This window comes from Psittacula echo (assembly GCF_963264785.1).
Source record: "Psittacula echo genome assembly, chromosome: 10".
Classification (NCBI taxonomy): domain Eukaryota; kingdom Metazoa; phylum Chordata; class Aves; order Psittaciformes; family Psittacidae; genus Psittacula; species Psittacula echo.
Window position 1 is genome coordinate 20612252 of NC_137741.1, and position 20843 is coordinate 20633094.

Sequence of the window (20843 nt, forward strand, 5' to 3'; positions counted from 1 at the left end):
AGTACCGGGGGGACGGGTGAGGCGCGCAGTTCGGTTGTGGCGGGTGACGGTCATGATAGCAGAGCAGAGGCGACGGGAAGCGGTCGGGCTGTACCACAGCCTTCTCCGGTGAGGCTCTACCAAAAGCAGCGGTTGCTGCCTGCACGGGCCTCTGCGTAGGGAAGGGTGTGGCTGAGGTGGGGGGGTCGAGTGGCTCTTGTGTGAGAGACTGCAGGGGCTCTCTTTGTAAGACCGAATTGGTTTTATGCAGTTAAGTTTATTGTTTAATGAGGAACGCTGAGGAAAAAAGTTGTATGTACGTTAAATGTTAACGTACTTTTAACGTTTTCTTTCAGAATATATGAAGAAGGAAGGGAAAGCGTCCCTGAATATCCATATCTCTTTGAGGTAAACATATATATGAAAATAAAGTCACATAACCTGAGTGTGTCTGTTTAAAATGTGCAGCCATTGATCAGCGGCTGAGGTATGTGTGAGAATATCGCGTAAAAAGGAAAATTTACCTCAGCGATCCCTCTTAAGTCTATCTCTATCTTAAGGCTAAATCCGGCTGTCTCAGGGCGGAGACGCGGGTCTCGGTGCCGCCCTCCTGGGTCACTCTGCCAGCCCTCTCTGCCCTTCTCATTTCTGCGCTCCACCTGCTGCTTGGTACTTGATAGGAGTTAAGTTGTTAAAAATCGCTGTATGGGTCAAGTACACGTGAAAGTGTTACTGGGTGGCGGCCCAGTGGAGCGCAGAAGGTGCACAGTGGAGCTGTGTGGGGAGGAAACAGCTGCTGCTGCAGTGGCTGTCCTCAGGTAGTGTTTTCATGCCTCAGACATGCAGCTTCTGATGGCATGCTTTTTATTTAAGTACTTTTATGAGGAATGGGCTATCTGTACGAAAATGGCAATTGCTTCTAATAGTTTTTGGAACGTAGGAACAGCTGGAGAGCATCAGTGCTATTTAGTTGTATTAATCTTGGAATTTAAATGAGTTTTGGTAATGGTTTGAAAATAAAATCAGGTAATATGATTTAGTAATGTGTAAACCAAACTAGTTGCAAAGAATCAAACAATATTTATCTGTACATGGAAAAGCCCAAAGACAGATTGGTATTCCTTCATTCTTGAATCATAGAATCATAGAACAGTTAGGGTTGGAAAGGACCTTAAGGTCATCTAGTTCCAACCCCCTTGCCATGGGCAGGGACACCCCACAACAGCTTTGAGTTGTTTAATGTTTCCAGACATTGTTTAGAGTTCTCACAAGACATTAAGAGAAGTGATTGGTGTTTAATGTCACTTTAAATGAGTGTTCTCCAACTCAAGGTGTCTGGTGACTGCAGTTGTGACAACAAGGATCCTCATGTCTCAAGGTATCTAAAGTTTTGTTCATCAAATCAAACTTCAGCTTCTCGTAGAATCAACCTGTTAGAGATGAAATTTTCCATGTTGGTGAACAAAAAGTTGTTGCATTTCCACAGCTGATTTGATTCCACCTACAGCAGGCAGTAACTGTGTTTTCTTGAAGTCAGACAGCCTTAGATATGTGAATGGTTGTAATAGGGTTGGGAAACAGTATGTCAAATTAGTTAACTTTGCCATTTCTGGTATGAAAAATGTGCTGGAATGCAGCATTTACATGTAGTGTATTAAAAAGTTTAACTGTTTTCTTTTTCAGAGTGATGTAGAGATCTGTTTGATTGGTGATAGCTGCAAAAGTCCCATTGAAAGATTTTGGAATGGAAACACTATGATTTATATTCTGCAGAAAGCAGTAAGTGTATGTGCTAGTTGTTTAATCCACACTTTTGAATTCCCATCAAATATTTTCACACACCTTCCATTTTTTGACATATCTATGTATTTCTCTTAAAGAGACCCAATGAAGAAAGTGACTCAATGGAAGAATCAAAAGCGAATGCCTCTGAGCTTTTACCAAAGGAGAATCCTGGACTAGTGCCTCTTTCTGTCAGAAGAGCAAAGTAAGTGTCATTGGATGTCACTTTTTTTTGTCTCTCTTCCCAATATTCAGAACCTGTATTATTTTGAATCCCCCCGAGTTAAATTACGCATTAGTTGAGTGAGGAGATATGACCATTTTTCATCTTGTGAAATGGCATCTCCTGGCTAATAGTATTCTCACAAAGTAAGCTGAAGTCCAGGTATTGGGAAAGCACTTGCGAGCTGTCCTGTGAGGTTAGTGGGACTGACTGGGGGTAGGAGAGCAAAGAAAGCTGTAGCAAGAGGATTATGAGACTGCATTGTTTTTGCAGAATGTCTGTTAACAAAGCATGATAGACATGAGTTTGATTTTACATAGGGCTGCATTTAGCTGTATTTGCTGGCATGTTATTTTTTTCCCCATTTTTCTTTTCAGACAGTTGATTTCCTTGTTTACCATGGTTCAAAATCCAAACGTGGCCCACTTGAAGCTAGGAGAAGTAGTTGTGCTTCCTCCCCTCTGGATAAGGTGTGACGGTTCTGATCCTGAACATACGTGTTGGCTTGGAGCTGAGCCTCTCAAAGCTGGAAACAAAATCATGGGGATCAATTTGTATATGGTTACATGTGATGGTAAGGTTATAATGACACATAATGAAATATAGAAGGCTTAAAAATGTGGGAATATCGATGTAGCAATGCCAAAGTTGTCCGTTGTGAGGTGTTGGCTTGGTACTGCCTTGCTTTAAAAATAAGGGAGGTGCAGCGGGGGAAGGAAAAAGAAGTTCTAAATTTGAATTGTGCCAAACGTTTGGGTTTTTTTTATTCTTATTTTCCTTTTCTAGGTCCTACAGCTGATAAAACCTGTTTTGCAAACCTGGAAGAGCTCAAAATGCAACATAAAATAATGCATCATTCATCTGTTGTAAGTTTTTTGCAGTCTGTCATGTCTCCAGTCCAAGCTTTAAAACTCTGGTTTTGGGTTTGTGATACTGGTTTTGGGAAGCTTTATAGATTCTATTTAGAAACTCACCTTAGTATGAGTCCATAATATGTCTCTCCTGAAGTACCATTTGAGCTCCCTATGTTGTAATGAATTTGTCTGATATTAGCCCTTTCTATGTGTGTCTGAAATGCTTTTAAAGTGATTTTGCATGCATACAAAACAACCAGTGTTGTGGTTTTTTGATTTTTAAACCTGTTCATCCTAGGTGACAACAAAAGGATTTGCTCAATATGAACTTATCAGAGCTGCTGCAATAGAGGACACAATTGTAGAATCTGAAAGCAATATCTGTGTTGATATTACATGGAATACTGTTGATAAGATTCTGGAGACACCCCCACTAATTTCAGCTGCCACACTGGTAAGTCAAGAAGGAAGAAGCAAAAAAACCCAAGCTCTTTATGCTACTTGTGACATAAACCATGTAAAGGATAGAAAATAAGCTTAACTCTTGACATTTGTGTGACTATCTAAGCAACACAAGTGTTTAAAGTCTAAATTACCAATTATGCTGAAATGCATTTCACTAATGACGGTTTTAGGACAGTTGATTTCTAAAGCTTGACACTGACATAAACTTCCTGGAACTTTCAGAATATTGCCCTGGAGCCCGGGGACCCCAGAAGTCCTGTGTATCAGCTATACAGAGAACTGCAGTTTCTCCTTGTAAGTATAAGTGAGAAGTTTGAGTTTCAGATTTACATGGAACGGTGATTTTCTGTGTTAATAATTTATTTAAAACTTCACCGGATGTTTCAAAGGTAACTTTTATTTTCGAATAAACTTTGAGTTCAGTTTGGGGAACCTTGAATACAAAGAGGACTCATGAACACCCAAGCCAGGAAATTCAAGTTCATGGTTGGCTGTACGGAGAGAAATGTGTGATTCTTGGGGAAGATAACTACTTTTTGAAATATGACGTGTGCAGAACCTCACACAAGAACTGATTTGTGTTGTTTCAATGTTCATACTGGCTTTAGGCTTTGGCTGAAGGTTTGAAGACAGGTGTGACCAAGTGGCCTGAGCCGTTAGAGCCTGAATCTGCTGTTGAACTAGTCCAGGAATTTCTGGCTGGTAATTGCTGCTTGTTACATGGGGAGATGGGGAGGGGAGGGATGGCACATTTCACAGAAATAAAAGGAAATTCCCCATGAGCTTCTAAATGTGCCAAATGTCCCTTTGGTGGTGGACAACTATTTTGATGATGTCTTAAAGCATCCAAAATGACTGATTCCTTCTGAAAACTGTGGTGAATGTCTTGTCAGAAGTTTAAGATAGTAGAAACCAGATCTAACAAGGCAATTAGATGTAGGGATGCAAAAGCTTTTCAAATGCAACCGTTAGGTTTTTGGTATGTAGATTAAGCTTGGACAAGACATAAACCAGACAAAACATAAACCACACAAAAGATAAACCAGACAAAAACTCTGAGAAATCATGTAGAAGAAAGCCAGACATTTACCAGACCACCTGCTGCCCCTTTCTGCTTCCACACTGGCACGTCAGAAGGTAATACTCAGATAATAGTATGTAGTAAAGGTATATGGAGCAATGCAGAGCTTATAATTAACACTAAGAAATTTTATCTTCAGACTATATCCTTGCCGAGTAAAACCAGTTTCTAAATGAATGCATTTGGTCTGTTAGCCATCTGGTCAGGGTATTTGTTTGTGATGATGTCTCTGGGGATTTAGATAATTGGTTTGATACTTTTTTTATTTCATAGTGATGAAATTTATTTTTCTCCTCTACTAGATTTAAAGAGGAAGCTGGATGGATATTGTGTGTCTGGAAACAAGAATGGAATGGAGGTATATCTGATTTCCTACCGATTACCTTGTCAGCTTGTTATCCTTATAACAACTGCAGTTATTGCAAATTTTGACTTACATAACATCTTCTATGATATATAGTATTTATGTTCTATCATTAATTTGCTTTTCTTGACTAATGTAATGCTTTTGGGCCAATTTAATGGTATCAGTTGGGTGTCTGTCCTATTTACCTAGAGTTTTATGATATTCTAAAGCAATGGAGAAATTTCTTTTCAGTCTACAGGAAAAAATTTGAGCCTTTTCCCTATTGAGAAGAAACTTAGGTTTTACTGATAAGCTGAAAATGGAATGTGTTTTGTATCAGCTAAACCAGAAATAATTGGGATGGGGATGACAGGAAGAATTTTTTGTTCTGAGAACCTATTTATGTATTCGTTTTGGTCTCCAAGGGTACTGCTGGGTGTACATACAGTTATTTAACCATCTAAATTTGGTGTAGCATAGGTTGTTCTGAGCTAGTACTTGCTAGGCTCTATTCTTGCTATTTACCAATGCTCTATGCATCGTGTCATTGTAAGGAGAAAAGGATCATCTTGAGATGTTTTTATTAGACAGTTTGATTGAGCTTTACTTGGCTGTGATCAATAGCCTTTCTGATGGTAGGCTTCACTTCCTGGCCCAAAAGTAGCAATTATCAAATGTGATAATTCTGAGTGGAATTAGTCTCAATTTTAAATAAATATATGCTTCCAAACCATTATGCAGAGTAGTTTCTAGGTGGTAGTTTCTCTGGAAAAGGAGAAAAATTACTGATGCTTCCAATTTTGATCTCTGGAGGAAAGTTAAATTCTGAAGGCCTTTGGACCTTAGGCATCCTGTCTTACTTAAGACAAACTAACTCTTTCAGAAAATCAAATGTGACACAGAGGCAGTGGACAGTTCAATAAAATCAATCTTCAGTGAACGAGGAGACCTGGATTTTGCTGAACAATTATGGTGCAAAATGAAATGTAAGTGTATTGTGGGCTTTTGCCTCATCTTGTTTCCATTAATTCTTCTGTTCTCTGTTTCTACTCTTCTGTGTTGCTTTCTCAGTGAAATGAATATGAATTTCTCTCAGTTTTAAGGACTAAGCTTTTCAGAAAATTATCAACAGTTTTGTTTTTTCCTCAAAGAGTCAATTTTAGGTATGCGAGTTGATTTACTTTCTTGCAACATAAAAAGGTAGAGCAACATCTAGCAGCAGATATTATATTTCATTTCATTTGTTTGTAAAAGTTACAAAGAAATTACTAATACTCAAGTGCTCTAAAGCAGAAAGCTTTAGAAATTGTCTTTCTAGATCTGAAGGACATCTTTTAAGTTGATAAAGCTGCTTATAAATATCATAATTCTTTTAATACCACTCGTGGTCCTTCAGTAAAATGTATTTTTATTTATTTATTACCATTTTTTCAGATCACTAAACAAAAATAACTTTTGTTAAGCTGTTCCAGAGATTATAATAATTCCTTTCTGTTTGAGGGATTGACTTACTCATCTTTTAAATTGCATTCATTCCTACTGAGTGCAACAACTGTTCAGATAAGTTTATAAAAGTATGTTGATCTTCAATGTCTATAGCGAGAATGTAGCTAAAATGTGTTCTATGACAATCTGCTGCTGCTGTGTGCTGTTCTCCAGCAGTCATATGCAGTTCAGTGGTCTCTTTTGGTCATTGTTTCTTTAGAGTAACCCTTTTTAAAGTCATGATATGGATTGGTAAAATATTGCACCTTTTTTTTTCCTTAAGATGTCAGTTCCTATCAGGAGTTGATAGCATGTTTCACACTGATCCTGGAATCCCTGGAACGTGGTGAGATACAGCCCTGGGTATGTATTTGTATTTCACAATAAGTTTGAACTTGTATTTTACAGTAAATGTTAACATTTTGAGTTGTTTGAAGTACAATATAGTTCTTGTCACTTAACTGCCCCTCATTTGTGTTGTATTGTTTTCAAATGACTTTGAGGTGTCACAGGTTGCCTGTGTCCAGTGGTGGTGTACTTCTGACTGATGATGGTGTTGTTTTGTACACAATTACATCACAAGAAAACCTTTCTAATTTTCAGATTCATCATGGGAGTAGCAGTTTGCTGAGCAAATTGATTCAACAGTCTTACCATGGAAAGATGGAGGCTGTTTCTCTCACTGGCATCGCTCCAATTCAAATGCTCCTGGAGATTGGTTTGGATAAGATGAAGAAGGATTATGTCAATTTTTTCATAGGTAAGCCTGCTAGCTGTTAACATGGTTAGAAATTCAAGAGGAGAGGTATTCCATACAGGAAATAATGATGGTTTGAGTAACCTTGATCTCGCTTCTGCTCCCGTCTGCTGAAGAGCTGTTTCCAGTCTCCTTTAGTCATTGTACTTTGCAGTTGTATATGGCTGCAAAATTAAACTAATTTGTTTTAAAGTAACTAGAACTTGTGTAATTGTGTGCTGCTCTCTCAAATTGAAATCTGAGTATTTCAGTATTGTAGTTTGGGTTGGGGTTGTCCTGGGTTCAACTGTAAGTTATGTTTCTTCTTCCTAGCAGCTGTTGCAGTTGCTGAACCCAGAACAGGAGTGCTTTTCTGAATCTGTAGGAGGAGTTTGTGTTTTAACATTGTTGTTACTAACTTTTCCTTTATCGCTTCATTTCTTTTTTGCTTTGTCATCCTGTTTTCATTCTTTGTTTCACTTGCTTTTGCATTTTCACTATTTGTAAGCCTGTATGTCCCAAGAAGAGGGTTTGTCTTGAAATATGAGGTTTCTTCACTGTGCAGGATTGGTTTTAAGTAAAAGAACGCCCCTACCATGCTGCTTTACAGGCTTTTTCCTTGTCTTTAATGAGTAATCATGTCAATAAATAATGTTGCAGTCCTAGTGACTCTTCTTTGGTAAAATTCCCTGTTTGATTACCTGAATGGTATTTCTATTTCATGAGGCACTATTTAGTAAGTTTTAATTCTAGTTTGTTTTTTTTTTTTTCCTTTCCCCTGCTTATTTCACAGGCCAGGAACTTGCAACATTGACGTACTTGGTAAGATTTTTTTTTTTTTTTTTTTTAAGCTCTGAAAGCAGTGTAGAGTACCCTTAGCTGATGGGGGCATGCAATCATTCCTGTAAGCTGAGAAACTGAATTGCAAATCATGAGGATGGAACCATGTACTGCAGAAATGTCCATGTTGTTTCATTATTCATATATGATTTCCTAGGTACCTGATATAGGTTGCTGTCAGGCAGGACAGAGAACTTCTGCTCATACTTGAATAGCATGGAACATAGTTCTGAGTCTGCTGAGCTGTTCTTAAAATTTTGCCATCTCAAAAGAAGGAGGAAAATGATTTTAGTATCCTGAGGCTATGTTGTGTGATTGTAGACACTGAGTGTCCAGTTAAGAGCAGAAGCTCTTTTGCTGTTCCAGGATTACTTCATTTCCACATCAGTAGATTTACAAGAACAAGTTCATCGTGTTCAAAAGCTTCACCATATGTTGGAAATAATGGTCAGCTGTACAGTCCTACTTCAGTTCAAACACGAGAACCTCTTCCCTTTGACACAGTAATTATTTCGTTTTACTTCTTGCTCTTGAAATGACAATAAGGAATAGATTATTTTCAACAGTTGTAAAGACACTCTCTTTAAAAAGCAGCCCTCAATATTGATGATAATGAGACTGCCGAAGGAGCAGCTGCATCTTCCTGCTAAATTTTGCTTTGTGACTAAAATTGAAAATGAAAGGAAGTAATAAAATCTGAGAGTATAGTTCATGTTACACAAGGTTTATGCAGTGTTGCACAAGCATTTCTCCAAAGTAACTAGTTGTTGTCTATTGTAGAATCTGCATGAAATATTATAGAGAGAACCCTCTAGATGAGAAGCATGTGTTTCAACTGTCCATCAGCTCAGCTTTTGTCAAGAAGTTTTATCAAGAGTAAGAGAACATTCAATGTTTGCAGCATTAAAATTGAGATGTGACTGAATACCTGACTGAATTTGGACTGGTTTTGGTATTCTCTCAGCAGTCACCCAGAAGTATGGAAGGTGGACATAAGTAGCGGGCATGGACCAAAGGAGGTTAAAACAACGTGGCAAGTTAGTACTAATCCTCCAGTTGAACATATGACGTCAAACAATACAGGTAAGGAGTCTTTGTGGCAAAATGAAATAATAAAAGTAGACACTTGAATCAAATTTGGGTTTTATACTGGGTTCAGTGGGTCTGAACTTTTTCTTACTTAAGCTTTTCAGCAAAAGCAAAATGATATTTTTTCTTTTATTGAAAGGGTGAAATGGTATTTATAGAATTAAGAGTTTCAGAAAGCGGTGACTTTTCTGCCTCTCAACTTTGCTGTGTAAGTTTTTAGAATTAACGTGACAGAAGTGTGAGAATGGGGAAGAATTAAGCATGTAGACGGGTACAGAAATAATTTGCCTTTTGGGGTGAGGTTTGCTTACAGGGTAATGCTTTGGCAAAGCTTTCCTGTCAGTTTTTGTCAGAAAGTGATTCTTTCAGTAAAAAGTTTTGAAACCAGTTCTTGAAGCTGCTGCATGACCTGGTCTCTACAATTTCTCTTTCCAAGGACAGTGGCTAATCACATTTTTATTCTTTCATTTATGCAGGTCTCTTATCTGATTCCACAGTTAATGCAAGCACCGAAGAAAGAATGTATTTTATTACATTGGTCAAGTGCAGTCAGGTGCATTTCAGATAAATGCATGTTTCTCTGCAGGCAGGCTCTTGAAAGGTACAGTAGAGAGGAAAGCTCAGTATTATCTGTGTCCCAACAGTATATTTAGAAACACTCTGTAATTTGAAGAACAATGTATCTTCCTGAGTTATTTGCTTTAGTGTGCTCCAAGTGTGACTGACATACATGGCCATAATTCCTCTGTCTGCATGCAGTTTGTTATAAATGTTGTGCAATAATGACTGTACAGTATAATTATTTTGAAAATATAGTAGATATTTTTGTTCATATATTTACAAATATTCAATAAAGTGTTGCACTTTGGGGGTTTAAATCTTTTTTTTTTTTTTTAAGAATGCAGTTAGATACTGTTCAAAGGGTGAATTAATCCAACAGAACAAGCAATACTGTTACGTTTTCCTGGTGTCAAGAGACATTTCATCCTCCAGGTATATCTGGAAAGCTGTTCATCCAGGACAGTGTGGACTTCTGACAGTTAGGTTTCCTTTGTCCCTGTATTTATTCATCGGAGTATTCTTGGGTTTACTTCTCTCTCCTCTTCAGATTACTTTTTTCCCCTCAATACAAACTGAATTATTTTAACTGCTTTCTTGCATGCTTTTGCATATTTTCTTGAGTATAATTGGCTGGGCATAAGCATTGAAATATGTTGGGATCACAGTTGCATGTGTTATGTTGATAGTTGGTGATGTTTTGGTAGTGTAACTTTAAACAATTACATAGTGTAGCATATATTGATTAATAAGAGACAAATGTTTTTTCACAAAAGTATTGATAAGAGTAAGGAAACCCCAATATTTATGATTCTTAAAAATTATAAATCTCTAGAATTTCTGGTTTCTTCTCAGTACATCTTATTTCTTATCCCTTTCCTAATATTCCGTTCTGCAGTGTTAGAAAAGAGGTACCTGTGGTAAACTTTAACCAATATAATAGCCCGGTTACACTTTATTTATTAGGCAAAATGAAGGTGTGTGTGTGTAAGCATGCAACTTTAACTGTGATTTCGAAGATAGAATATTAGTAGGACAATACTGATGAGTATGCAGAGTGTGAAAACTGTGGGAAGAACAATCTCTGTCGCCATTTCCATGTGAGCAATCAGGGAATCTAAAATTTGAAGAATATATAAGACATTTAATCTACTGGAGTATACTAATTCTTAACTTCAGAGTTATCAGAATAAGGATTTTTTTTTTTAACATTTATGGCTAAAATTACTTTGTTAAATGTTGATGTTGACAAAAACAGAAAACAAAGCAGAAAAATCCATAAGTCTGCAAAACCTGAAGTGAATCCATGACAGCTTTCCATCTCTTTTTTTTATTTCTAAGATCATTTCTGAAGATATGGCAGTACTCAGAGGGCTGTAAATACTGTGCTTACCATGAGTTAGCTTCAGTGCATTAGCAGTATTCTACTGTTACTTTGATTTTTGGTCTCCCTACCCAGAGGGAAAGGTAGAAAAAAAAGTTGTCAAAGAGAAAGCCTCAGGAAGTACTTCAGCCTTTTCATGGTTTTTCTTAGAAAAAATCAAATGGGTTTTATTTTGTAGTAGTTTACTCCACACATAAGCCTCAAGGAGTTCAGTAAGCAGTTAATTCACACAGAATGTGTAACTCAGCAACTAAGGCCAAGTAGGATACATTCAGGATGACTGCTTTGACCTTTTCTAGCATGTGGAATTTATCTCATCCTCCTTCTGAGACTTTATAATACTTATTTAGTCTTTCCTGAAAGTTTCAGAAACCCACTGTGCTAGACTAATTCTAGTTCAGGAGTTGTGAAAGGTCCTGAATTACGCTGAAGGCCTTGAGTGAGATGCATTAGCGCTGTGGGAACTGCAGGTGAAGTCTGCTGCATTAGGTATTCTTAAGCAGCTGCTGGAAGTTGTGGTGTTGTCAGCTTTGTTACCAGGAGTATGAAAGAGGAGAGATGTGGCTTGACACTACCTTAGGCAAGTCCTGAGCCCATTTTTTTATAGTTCCATTTTATGTGGTAGTCAAATGTGGCAAGTTTCTGTAGTGTAGTGGTTATCACGTTCGCCTCACACGCGAAAGGTCCCCGGTTCGAAACCGGGCAGAAACAGCCCTTCAATACTCTTATTTTGCCCATGCAATGCTTCAGGCTTGGGGAAGAGTGGCTGGAGAAGCTGCTCGGTGGAAAGTGACCTGGGGGTGCTGATTGATGGAGCTGAACATGAGCCACCATGTGCCCAGGCAGCCAAGAAGACAACAGCACCCGGGCCTGTATCAGAAATAGTGTGGCAGCGGGATTAGAGAAGTAAGGGCAGCAGAGCTGGTGAAAGGTCTGGAGCACAAGTCTGATGAAGAATGGCTGAAGGAACTGGAGGGAGTTAGTCCGGAGAAGAGAAGACTCAGAGTGGGCCTTACCACTCTTTTATCACTACAACTACCTGAAAGGAGGATGTAGTGGGAGTCAGTCTTTTCTCCTAAGGAACAAGCAATAGGGTTAGAGGAAACAGCCTCAAGCTGCACCAGGGGAGGTTTAGAGTGGATATTAGGAAGAATTGCTTTGTTCAGGAGGGGGATCAGGTATTAGAACAGGCTGCCCAATCACCATACCTGGAAGTGTTCAAAAAACATGTAGATGAGGCCCTTAGTGAATGGTTTAGTGGTGATCTTGGCAGTCCTGGGGTAATGGTTGGACTTGATGATCTTAAAGGTCTTTTCCAAACTGGGTGATTCTATGATTTAGAGATTTTTCTGTCTGCAAGGTTGTCTTGATTTGTCTGAATTTAGTTTGTTTGAAAGAGCATTTAGCACTTTTAGTATCTTAAGGAGAATACTGTCATCCCCAGCCTTAATTTTAAGTAGTAACTCCTTCATTTCATGTATTCCATTAACAACCAAGTTGATCCATTTAGTCATGATGACTTTAGTGGGAGAGAGTAAAGACATTTTTTTGAGAGGCTTATTGTATTTGAAAGCTGTTGTGCTTTCAGGGAGAAAATACCCTTTAGGATCTGATAATGGAAGCATTTCTATTACTCTACTGAGAAATTTTATATTAGAAAATCATATGATATGCTTTTCTAAAAGAGAACAGAAGGCACAATTACCTGTATTGAGGAGCTGGTGTGTGGCGGAGCAAGAGTCCATGGCTTCCCCATACCAGTTGTCCACCTGAGAAGGTTGACATGTAGCAGTTTGATTAGACTGTAATATTCTGTCTCATTCTCAGCAGCTTTTTCTCTGTCCCTGAGCGTTTGCCCACTACAGCTGCCTTGAAACTATTCTGTCAACACATTTTCTGAAGCTTCATGTTTATCTTTGTGATTTTTATTGCAATGTTTTTTATAGTTAATTGTTAATAAAATTTTTAGAAGCACATGATATATTCCATATTCTGATAAGGCAGCACATATGTAATTTTCTGCCTAGAAATCTGATAGTAACATGATTCCAAATCTCAAAGCATGTCAGTAAGTCCAATTAGAGTTTGTGAAATGCTTTAGGAAACAGTATTTGAGGCTGTTTCCACTTTGTCTCTGCAGTCTGTGTATTTAACACATCCCTAATTTACAGAACCAAAGTGGTGTTTCATGCAGCGTATTCGTGCAAGTTGTTTCCCAAAATTCAAGGTGATATTTGCCCATATATCAAAGAAAAAGAGAAAAGAATAAAACTAGCAATTGACATCACCTCTCTTGGGTTTGGGAATCCATTTGCACTGATAATCTTTTTATAATAGTCAGCGGATGCTTTTGGGTATCGTGGTTTGTTCTTGTTTTTGAAATCAATGTGATAAAATCCAAATCGCTCAGAGAAGCCTTTGTTCCATTCAAACTTATCCAGCAGTGACCAGGCAGTGTAACCTTTGACATTAACACCATCATTCAGAGCTGTAAACAGAAATGATTCTGTTAAACTTGTTGCCTATATTTGTCATCTTTAAAATCTGTTTCTGTAGGTGATTTGTTTTATACTGGAAAGAGATGGGGAGGAGGACAGGAAAATGGTTAATGTGAAGTAATTTAGGTTGTTTGAAAATGCTTCCTTTAGCTCAGAGGTACTAGAGTTTGTAGATGCAATTTCTCTTTTCTAAAAGTGGAACCTGATGATCTGTTACAGTATTAAATCTCATGTAGGTTATTATGTTTGTCAGCATCACTACATTTGGCTGGGTTCTCATTTCTGTGGAAATTTATTAGTCTACTTTTTCCACTTAGATCTGTATTTATTTCTCTATGATGTAAAAAATAATCAGAAGGTGAAAACACTCAAAAAGCTCACGCACTAAAAGATGTTTTTACCTTTGAGTACTTCATTAATATATCCTTTCAGATACTCTATCCTCCATTCATCACACAGCTGAGTACACTGTACCTTTTCAGAAACTCCATTCTCTGTCACATAAATGAGAGGGTTCCCGTACTGTGTCTGCAAACAAAGATGGTTTTAGACTGGTTCATATAAACAAAATCATCCTATACAGAACACAAGACTTAGAAAATTGCTTTTTATGCATTTTACCAGATTTTTCATCCTAAAGGTAATAGTAAGTAAATGTGTAAGTAGGAATTTAAGTTAACTGTGGTTTTATTTTGAAGTTACTCAATTCTATAGTTTTCTGAACTGAAATCAAGGTGGCAAAGAAACTTCCCAATATGACCAGACATATGTAGGTGAAAAAGTTGACAATCTAAAATGGTGTAAGTGTAGTTCCTGCATGTAACCAGGCATTTTGTTCATCTCCTTTTAAAGATTTACTCTATAATCACCTTAATGAAGTTGAGTAATCTTCTGAATCCCCAGGGCACAGAATATAACCATTTAGGTCCTGGAGCTGGCCATTTTGGGTCCACCAGTTCAGCCAGATCATAATCAGTGTGGTAACTGGGTACTTGTAGAAAAGGAAAGCTCTTCTGTAGAACATAACGAGTAGTAAAATGGCCTATTCCCAGGAAATCTGATGTGCCTTTAATGTAGGTTTTCTCTTGTGCTGAGAAGGTTGGTAATCTCGAGGTCCCCAGGCCCTGCTGGGCACTCTTCTTACCTGTTAAAGTAATTACAGGAAACACCTGAGAAGCACAGAGATTTGGTTTCTTTACCTCACCAACAAGAAATGCTGCTTTCCTGAACTTGGTGTTAGTAGAGGGCGGTTTAGTTTGATTGCTTTTTTAAGCTGAAATAATCTTTCACACTCTTGGTTTGGAGAAGTAAGTTGGGTCCCATACATGAAGAAGAAAGTGAACTAAAGTGATTAGCATTTTTTTTCCAAAGAGCATTGGTGAATGTCAACAGAATGCTTAGAAAGGAAACATGAAAAGAAGTGCTTTGCTGCTGGGTACATTGCCTATTTTATTCATCCTGTGTAACAAAGATAGTGGAATCCTGTGGAAATGCAAGCTATAGTGATAGAAAACTGCTGGTTTTTTGTTTTTAGGTTAAAGAAAGATATTTAACAACTCCCTATATCAGCCAGGGTACTGAAATGGACTGTGACTTGAAAAGTGAAGTATTTGCTTCCTTTCCAGTTTGGAGCACTGAGATAAGCAACTGCTGGGCTCAAGAGCAGCTCAACTTCTTAGTTCTAGTGTGTCCCCCAGACTGCTGAGGAGCTGTGTTTGGCCTGTGGGCTGGTTGTTGCTTAGCCTTGCCTCTCCTGTGTCCTCATACTGGACTAAAGTATACGTTGGTCATTGTAATATGCTGTTAAGTGTAGAATTTCTTCATGTTGCAGTTGGTTACTGGGACTTACCTATGTAATTCTTCATAACTTCTGGATAGTCTCCTTTGTAAATTGGATTTGCGAACCATCCTAAATGGAACTGTATGTATCTTTCAGCAGCAACTTTGTCTGTTTGGCTGTGTGGATCAATAGGCTCACCCCAGCCACTCGTTAGGGAAATTCCAACCATACCTTAAACCACAAAGCAACAATTCTGCACTTTATGCACCATCTGTAATCCACTAAGATAAATAGAAGCATAATCACAGAATGACTCCTTATTACCTTGCTGCTCACTATGCCATGTGTCATTGTAGGAGTGCCATACCTTTGCATGAGCCTGGAAGTTAAAAAAATAGATCATGTGCACATTTTAATCTTATGCCATAGTCAGTATTGAAAGATCAAGAGCAGTTTTTGCACTGTTTAAAACACCACATAATTTTTAATGTATATAGTGGGAGCTTTCATTTCATATAAAATGTCAAAAAAGCATTTGTGCCTGATTTTTTCCCTAAATTCCAGGAGGTCCCTATGAAGGTGATAAAAATGCACTGTAGTGTATGTCCAGTGTCCCCTCTTTGGATGTCTTTGCCTAATTTATTCAGGCAAGTCAAAGTTTATTTTCAGGAGAGCTAACCTTACTCAAGTTGCTTGCAAAAGTCAAGTTCATTTCAGAATTGAAGTTCAAAGCTCTTGGTCAGGATTTTTACTCCTTGGTTCTGGAGTAACCTGGGTCCTTTGTTACTCACCCAGTTTGAAACATACTGTAAAAGAGATACTTAAATTATAAAGAAAATAGAAGTTGTTGCAAGTGTCACATCAAGCACCTAGTATGTCATGCTACACCTCAGTGCTGGTGGTTTAAATCAGGCGCCAATTTCAATGGACTAGTTGGAAATTGTGGTGTCTGCAAAGAAAGAGGCTAAACACGCACACACACACACACACTGCTTCCACAACTAGTTCCAGTCCGGTTCTTCTTTATTCGCTATAGCATGCAGATACGGATCTGAGCTATGAAGCCAAACAGAACCACATCAGTCACAGTTACTGTCTTCAGTCACTGTAAATTCCATTCTATAAACAATCACTCTCCCCGGGCTGTTTCCCAGCCCGACCTTGCACCCATGCACACAAACACTCCCTGGCTTGCTCAAGACCCAGGTGCACTACCAGCAATTCTTCTTTAATTATCCACGTAGCGGGAACAGGATGGCTTATGGTTCCCACAAATGTACTAGTTGGAAATTACATCAGTGCAAAAGCGTATTTCCATTTAAGGAACAGAATAAAAAAACATAACCTGTTAAAACCTCTTAATTCACACATAATTTAAAGCATGATTTTAATTTTACTTTAATTAGATGATCTGCTGCTTTGTATGCGCCGCATCCACCAAGCTTCAGGCCTGGTGCCTGTTCTCCTGTGTCATAACCCTTTACAGCAACTGCCTGCAAATACATAGAGTATGTAGAGTGAGTTAGTCTCTGAGCAGCAGAGCTAAAGATTTTGCTGCTGTGCTATGTACTCGGATCCTCTGCCCTCCTGTATGGCCTGTTTCTCTGTCCTTTCCACTCCCCTTTTTCTTTCACCTCCCCTCGACTTCAGTGTACAACCTCACTGCTTGGTGGATAATATACTGTGGCTTATTGGAAATTATGTGTTTGGTGACTGTAATTTCATATCTTAAAACTCTGTGCAGAATCTGGCCACTGAGATTTTGGGGCAAAGTGGCTCCCTTTCCCTTTCCTTCTCCCATTTTTAACCTACTTTACTGTAGTGTCATTTCCACAGAATTTTGGGAACAGGACTGTGTCATGGGAGTGATTGGAAGCAAAGCATTGATAACTTACCCAGGGGTCACTAAAAGTAATCCAGTGTTTCACACGATCACCAAACTTCTCAAAACATAGATTTGCATAATCATTGAAATAATTTATCATGCTTATATTTTGCCAGCCACCGTACTTTTCTTGGAGAACCTTTGTAAGTAAGAATGTCAAGAATCAATAATGCTATTTAGAGTTTCACCTGCCTGTTACCAAAGACTTCTTTATATTTCAGTAGCTCAGAAGATTTTTTGATCTTCAGTGTATATAAAATGCAGATTAATAGAAAATAATTCTAAGCATATGTAAGAGCATGCAGCCATCTTTAGATATTTTTCTAACTACATATGAATTTCCTATCAGAAGCATTTATATTAACATTTCACTTACTTAAACATTGTCTAACCTGTGGAAGATCCCAGTGGTAGAGGCTCACAATAGGGATAATATTGTTTTCCAGAAGACTATTAATTGTATCATTGTAAAACTGTATTCCCTTCTCATTCACTTGCTCTGCTGATGAAACACACAGACAAGAAATTACCTGGATTAGTTTTCAAATAGCTGGAAGAATGGAAACCTGAACATTTTTACTGAGGCATTTTACATTACAGTGATGGGTGTGCTTTAACAGATGGGTAATGGTTAAATTTTGTTCTGCAGACAAAGAAACAGAAATCTGCTTAAAGGCAATGTTAAACAACTAGGGAATGTCCACTAATGCTGGTAAGAATGTGGTGGAAATGTTTTGCTTACTTTTAATTCCAGTGGGCATAATCCGAGGCCATGAGATAGAGAAGAGATAGTGATTCACTTTCAGCTCCTTTAGTAACTGAATGTCATCCTGTGAAAAGAAAACCCAATTAAGATATCTCATGTCTGAGGAGAGTGACCCTACATTTACTCATTTCTCTTAAATAGTACCAAATGCAGAAAATCTGGAGAAGAGTTGCCCCCCAAAAGAGGATTCTATCAGTTATTTTCTGCATTTGCTTTGAGACGATGGCTCTTTCTACTTGTGTACTTCCTTTTTAACTATTCTTTCCTTGACTCTTCTTTCCTTGACTTCTGAAGAAGTCCTGTAATGTTTTGTGTTAATAACTGTGGAAGCTTGTTTTCACCATCAAATAGGGGCAGAAAAATGAGTTGAGGTATTCTGCAACACGATTATGTTTGTCAGAATTTGCAATGAGAATGTTTTAACGAATATAAACCTGTAAATCTTGACTTCAGACATTTCAGCTTAGGCACAAGACCACAAATCCAGGCTTTCATTTAATGTCTCGTCCTGGAGTCAGCACAAAGAATAAATTCAGTAATAAATATCATTACAAGGCTCCAGAACGTTTCTGGAGGTGCAGTTCCTCTTTAGCAATACCTTAACTTTGTAGTAGCCATCACATGCTGAATCTCCTGTCTCATTTCTGAACACTTTCCCTTTCTTGTGAGTAAAAGCATCCCAGATACTTGGTCCTTTCCCATCCTTGTCCCAGGCCCCTTCAGTCTGGTACGCAGAACTTCCAATACCCCATAAAAACCCTGAAAGTAAAAAGAAGTGAGTCAGGATCACAACGTTTCCCTGCAAAACTGGTCTTCATACTGAATTTTCATACGAGAAAGTAATTGATACACCTTCAGAGCTGTGTGAACTGAACATGACTCTGTGCCTAGTGAAGAGGCCAATGTTTTCTCTGTGAAACTTTAACAGTGCATAAAAAATGATTGAAAATGTGACATAGACCAAAGGTGTCCTTTTCTCATGCACTGAAAAGGGAATCTAATTCTTTCACATATTTAAATCTTGTTTCTGTTATTTTGCAGTATTGAGGAAGTGCATTGATAGTGTGGCAGAAATGCCCTGCTGTCACAAAAAATCAGTTTCCCACATTTCTACTAGTTTTCATGGAGTTTTATAGTGATTACAAGTGTAGCTGTTGTTATATAAAACATGCAAAGATTCTGGATTATTTTCCTAGTATCATACAAAAGGACATGATTAATCCATTTTATAAGCCACTTAAAAACATGAAAACAAATCAGTGCTTATATCTTTTTAGGTTTGGTTTTGGTTGAATGAAATGTGTGTGTATAAATGCATGTTGAAGAAAGAACGAGGTTTCATAAAGCAGTACTCAAGGGTGGATTAGATAATACTAAACAGGTTGGAACAAATGCAGTACAACTAGTTCACTCATGTTAGTTTCTTAAGTTAGCTGCCTAACAGAGGGTGTGTTTAGTTGATAGTTCTTCATTGTTTGTAGATAATTAGTGAAAAAAGAGAAGAGTTCTCAGGTGTGATTTGTCACTCTGTGCATCTTGATCACAGAGAGGAAAGGGAGATCTGGATATAAAATATTACTCTAGTAGCATTTACTCAGTTTACTGGTTTAAGTGACTGTATGAAGAGCAGAGTTAGGTAAATCCCTGTATCCCCAGAGCTAGATGCACATGGTGTTAAGTATGCATTCTGCAAGAGCCTGAATGTTTGTTTCTGCCGTTTCCCTGGAAGGACAAGGAAACCCTTTTGGTAGTTTCCTTGTGCAAACGCACAAGTCAATCTAGAGCATTATAAACCCCACAACCAACCGTAGTTCAAAAGTACCATTTGGAAAAGTGCCATAATAGAAGGAGCCTGAGTTATTCTTTGTCCACTGGAAATTCTCAGCTGTATCCAGCTGTGTTATCGGCACAAGCATATACCATAGTCTCAGAATGTAAGTCTTCATCACTCTTAATTTCCTCACTGCCAAGTATCCTCTGCCAGTTCCCACCTGGTAAAATAGAAGAGCATTGTCAAGTGTTGCCTCCCTACAAAGTAGGCTTAGGGTGATCTAAAGGGAAGAGCTTATTTGTTCTGCTGAATGGTGAGTACAAAAGCAGTGCTTGGGTGAAGTGGAAGATGCAGTTAAGCTTCTGGCAGGGTGATGAAATGAGGGAAGAATGAAGTGCAAAATTAGAACTGTTAGAAGCATTCCCTGCATGTTTGCTATAACATTACTCATCTCTGCTATATTCTAAAGTCTCCTTGTTGGAAGCTGTTTTGTTCTGGATGCCACTGTCCCACTATTGTCAGTAAAACCCTGCAAACAGTGATTGTGAGAAGCAAGAAATAAAAGTGATTATGCCTCTAGCATCTTCCCAGCTACATATGTAATGGAAACAAACCTTGTGGAAGTTGAAAAGGAAAATTAACAGTTGTAGGTGTTGCAGTTTTAATAATTGCAGCTTTTATCTTGATGATGTCCCTTTTATGCAGCTCCAGCATCAACTTACAATTTTAACTGATGGGATGACCAATTCTATCCATTATAAATAAAGTTGCAGAAGGGCTTTGTAGGACAATATCACTTTCCCCAGGTGTATACAGTTCCCGAAAGATGTGTTTTACTTTCCTGAGCCTCTGTTTGTGGATTTGAAGATGGGGTTAGAAAGTGAGGAAAAGTAGAAAAAATATTAAAAATAATCATATTTTGCATTGCAGTGTTGTATAAAAAATAAATACATCTGGAGCTTTGGAAAGCAAACTGGGATTACAGGATTGGACATGTACACTGAGACAAGCAGTTGGGCTGCTTATGAGCAGTTAACAGCCTTGGGCATCCCAAGAGCAAGTAAATAGTCTGAAATACCACATCCTATAATTCAGACAGATAGAAATAATTTCAGTACTTTAACAATTGCCAAGCTCAAGAAACACATTTTTAAGCAAGCAAATAAATACTTGCTTTTTGGAACTCTTCATTGCTCTGGTTTTCTGCAAAATACAAATACAGTAGAAGAAGCAGCTACCTGAATAGTGCAGAAAGGTTCATCAACAGTGCAAAGGTTCAAATAGCGCAGAAGTTTAAGCTTAAGGCTGGTGTTGTAAAACA

General features: G+C 38.1%; 2 protein-coding genes across 2 annotated transcripts; one reads left to right on the forward strand and one right to left on the reverse strand.

Annotated features, from left to right (window-relative positions):
• The first annotated feature begins 48 nt into the window (after positions 1-48).
• Positions 49-10071, forward strand: ZWILCH (zwilch kinetochore protein). The gene is made up of 18 exons (XM_080626103.1): positions 49-108; positions 336-387; positions 1663-1758; positions 1860-1966; positions 2362-2558; positions 2771-2850; positions 3137-3292; positions 3526-3597; positions 3912-4005; positions 4687-4742; positions 5614-5716; positions 6499-6578; positions 6819-6975; positions 7745-7773; positions 8158-8294; positions 8572-8667; positions 8756-8874; positions 9357-10071. Exons 1-18 carry the CDS (start codon positions 53-55, stop codon positions 9446-9448), a joined length of 1779 nt encoding a protein of 592 aa, XP_080482229.1. The 5' UTR covers positions 49-52; the 3' UTR covers positions 9449-10071.
• A 368-nt stretch (positions 10072-10439) lies between these two features.
• On the reverse strand, positions 10440-19697 carry LCTL (lactase like; the record flags this gene model as incomplete). The annotated part of the gene is made up of 14 exons (XM_080626762.1): positions 10440-10555; positions 11862-11897; positions 12528-12591; positions 13111-13310; positions 13722-13848; positions 14190-14464; positions 15170-15331; positions 15425-15479; positions 16498-16593; positions 16996-17124; positions 17378-17487; positions 17728-17815; positions 18350-18510; positions 19574-19697. 14 exons carry the CDS (start codon positions 19695-19697, stop codon positions 10440-10442), a joined length of 1743 nt encoding a protein of 580 aa, XP_080482888.1.
• Between the last annotated feature and the right edge of the window lie 1146 nt (positions 19698-20843).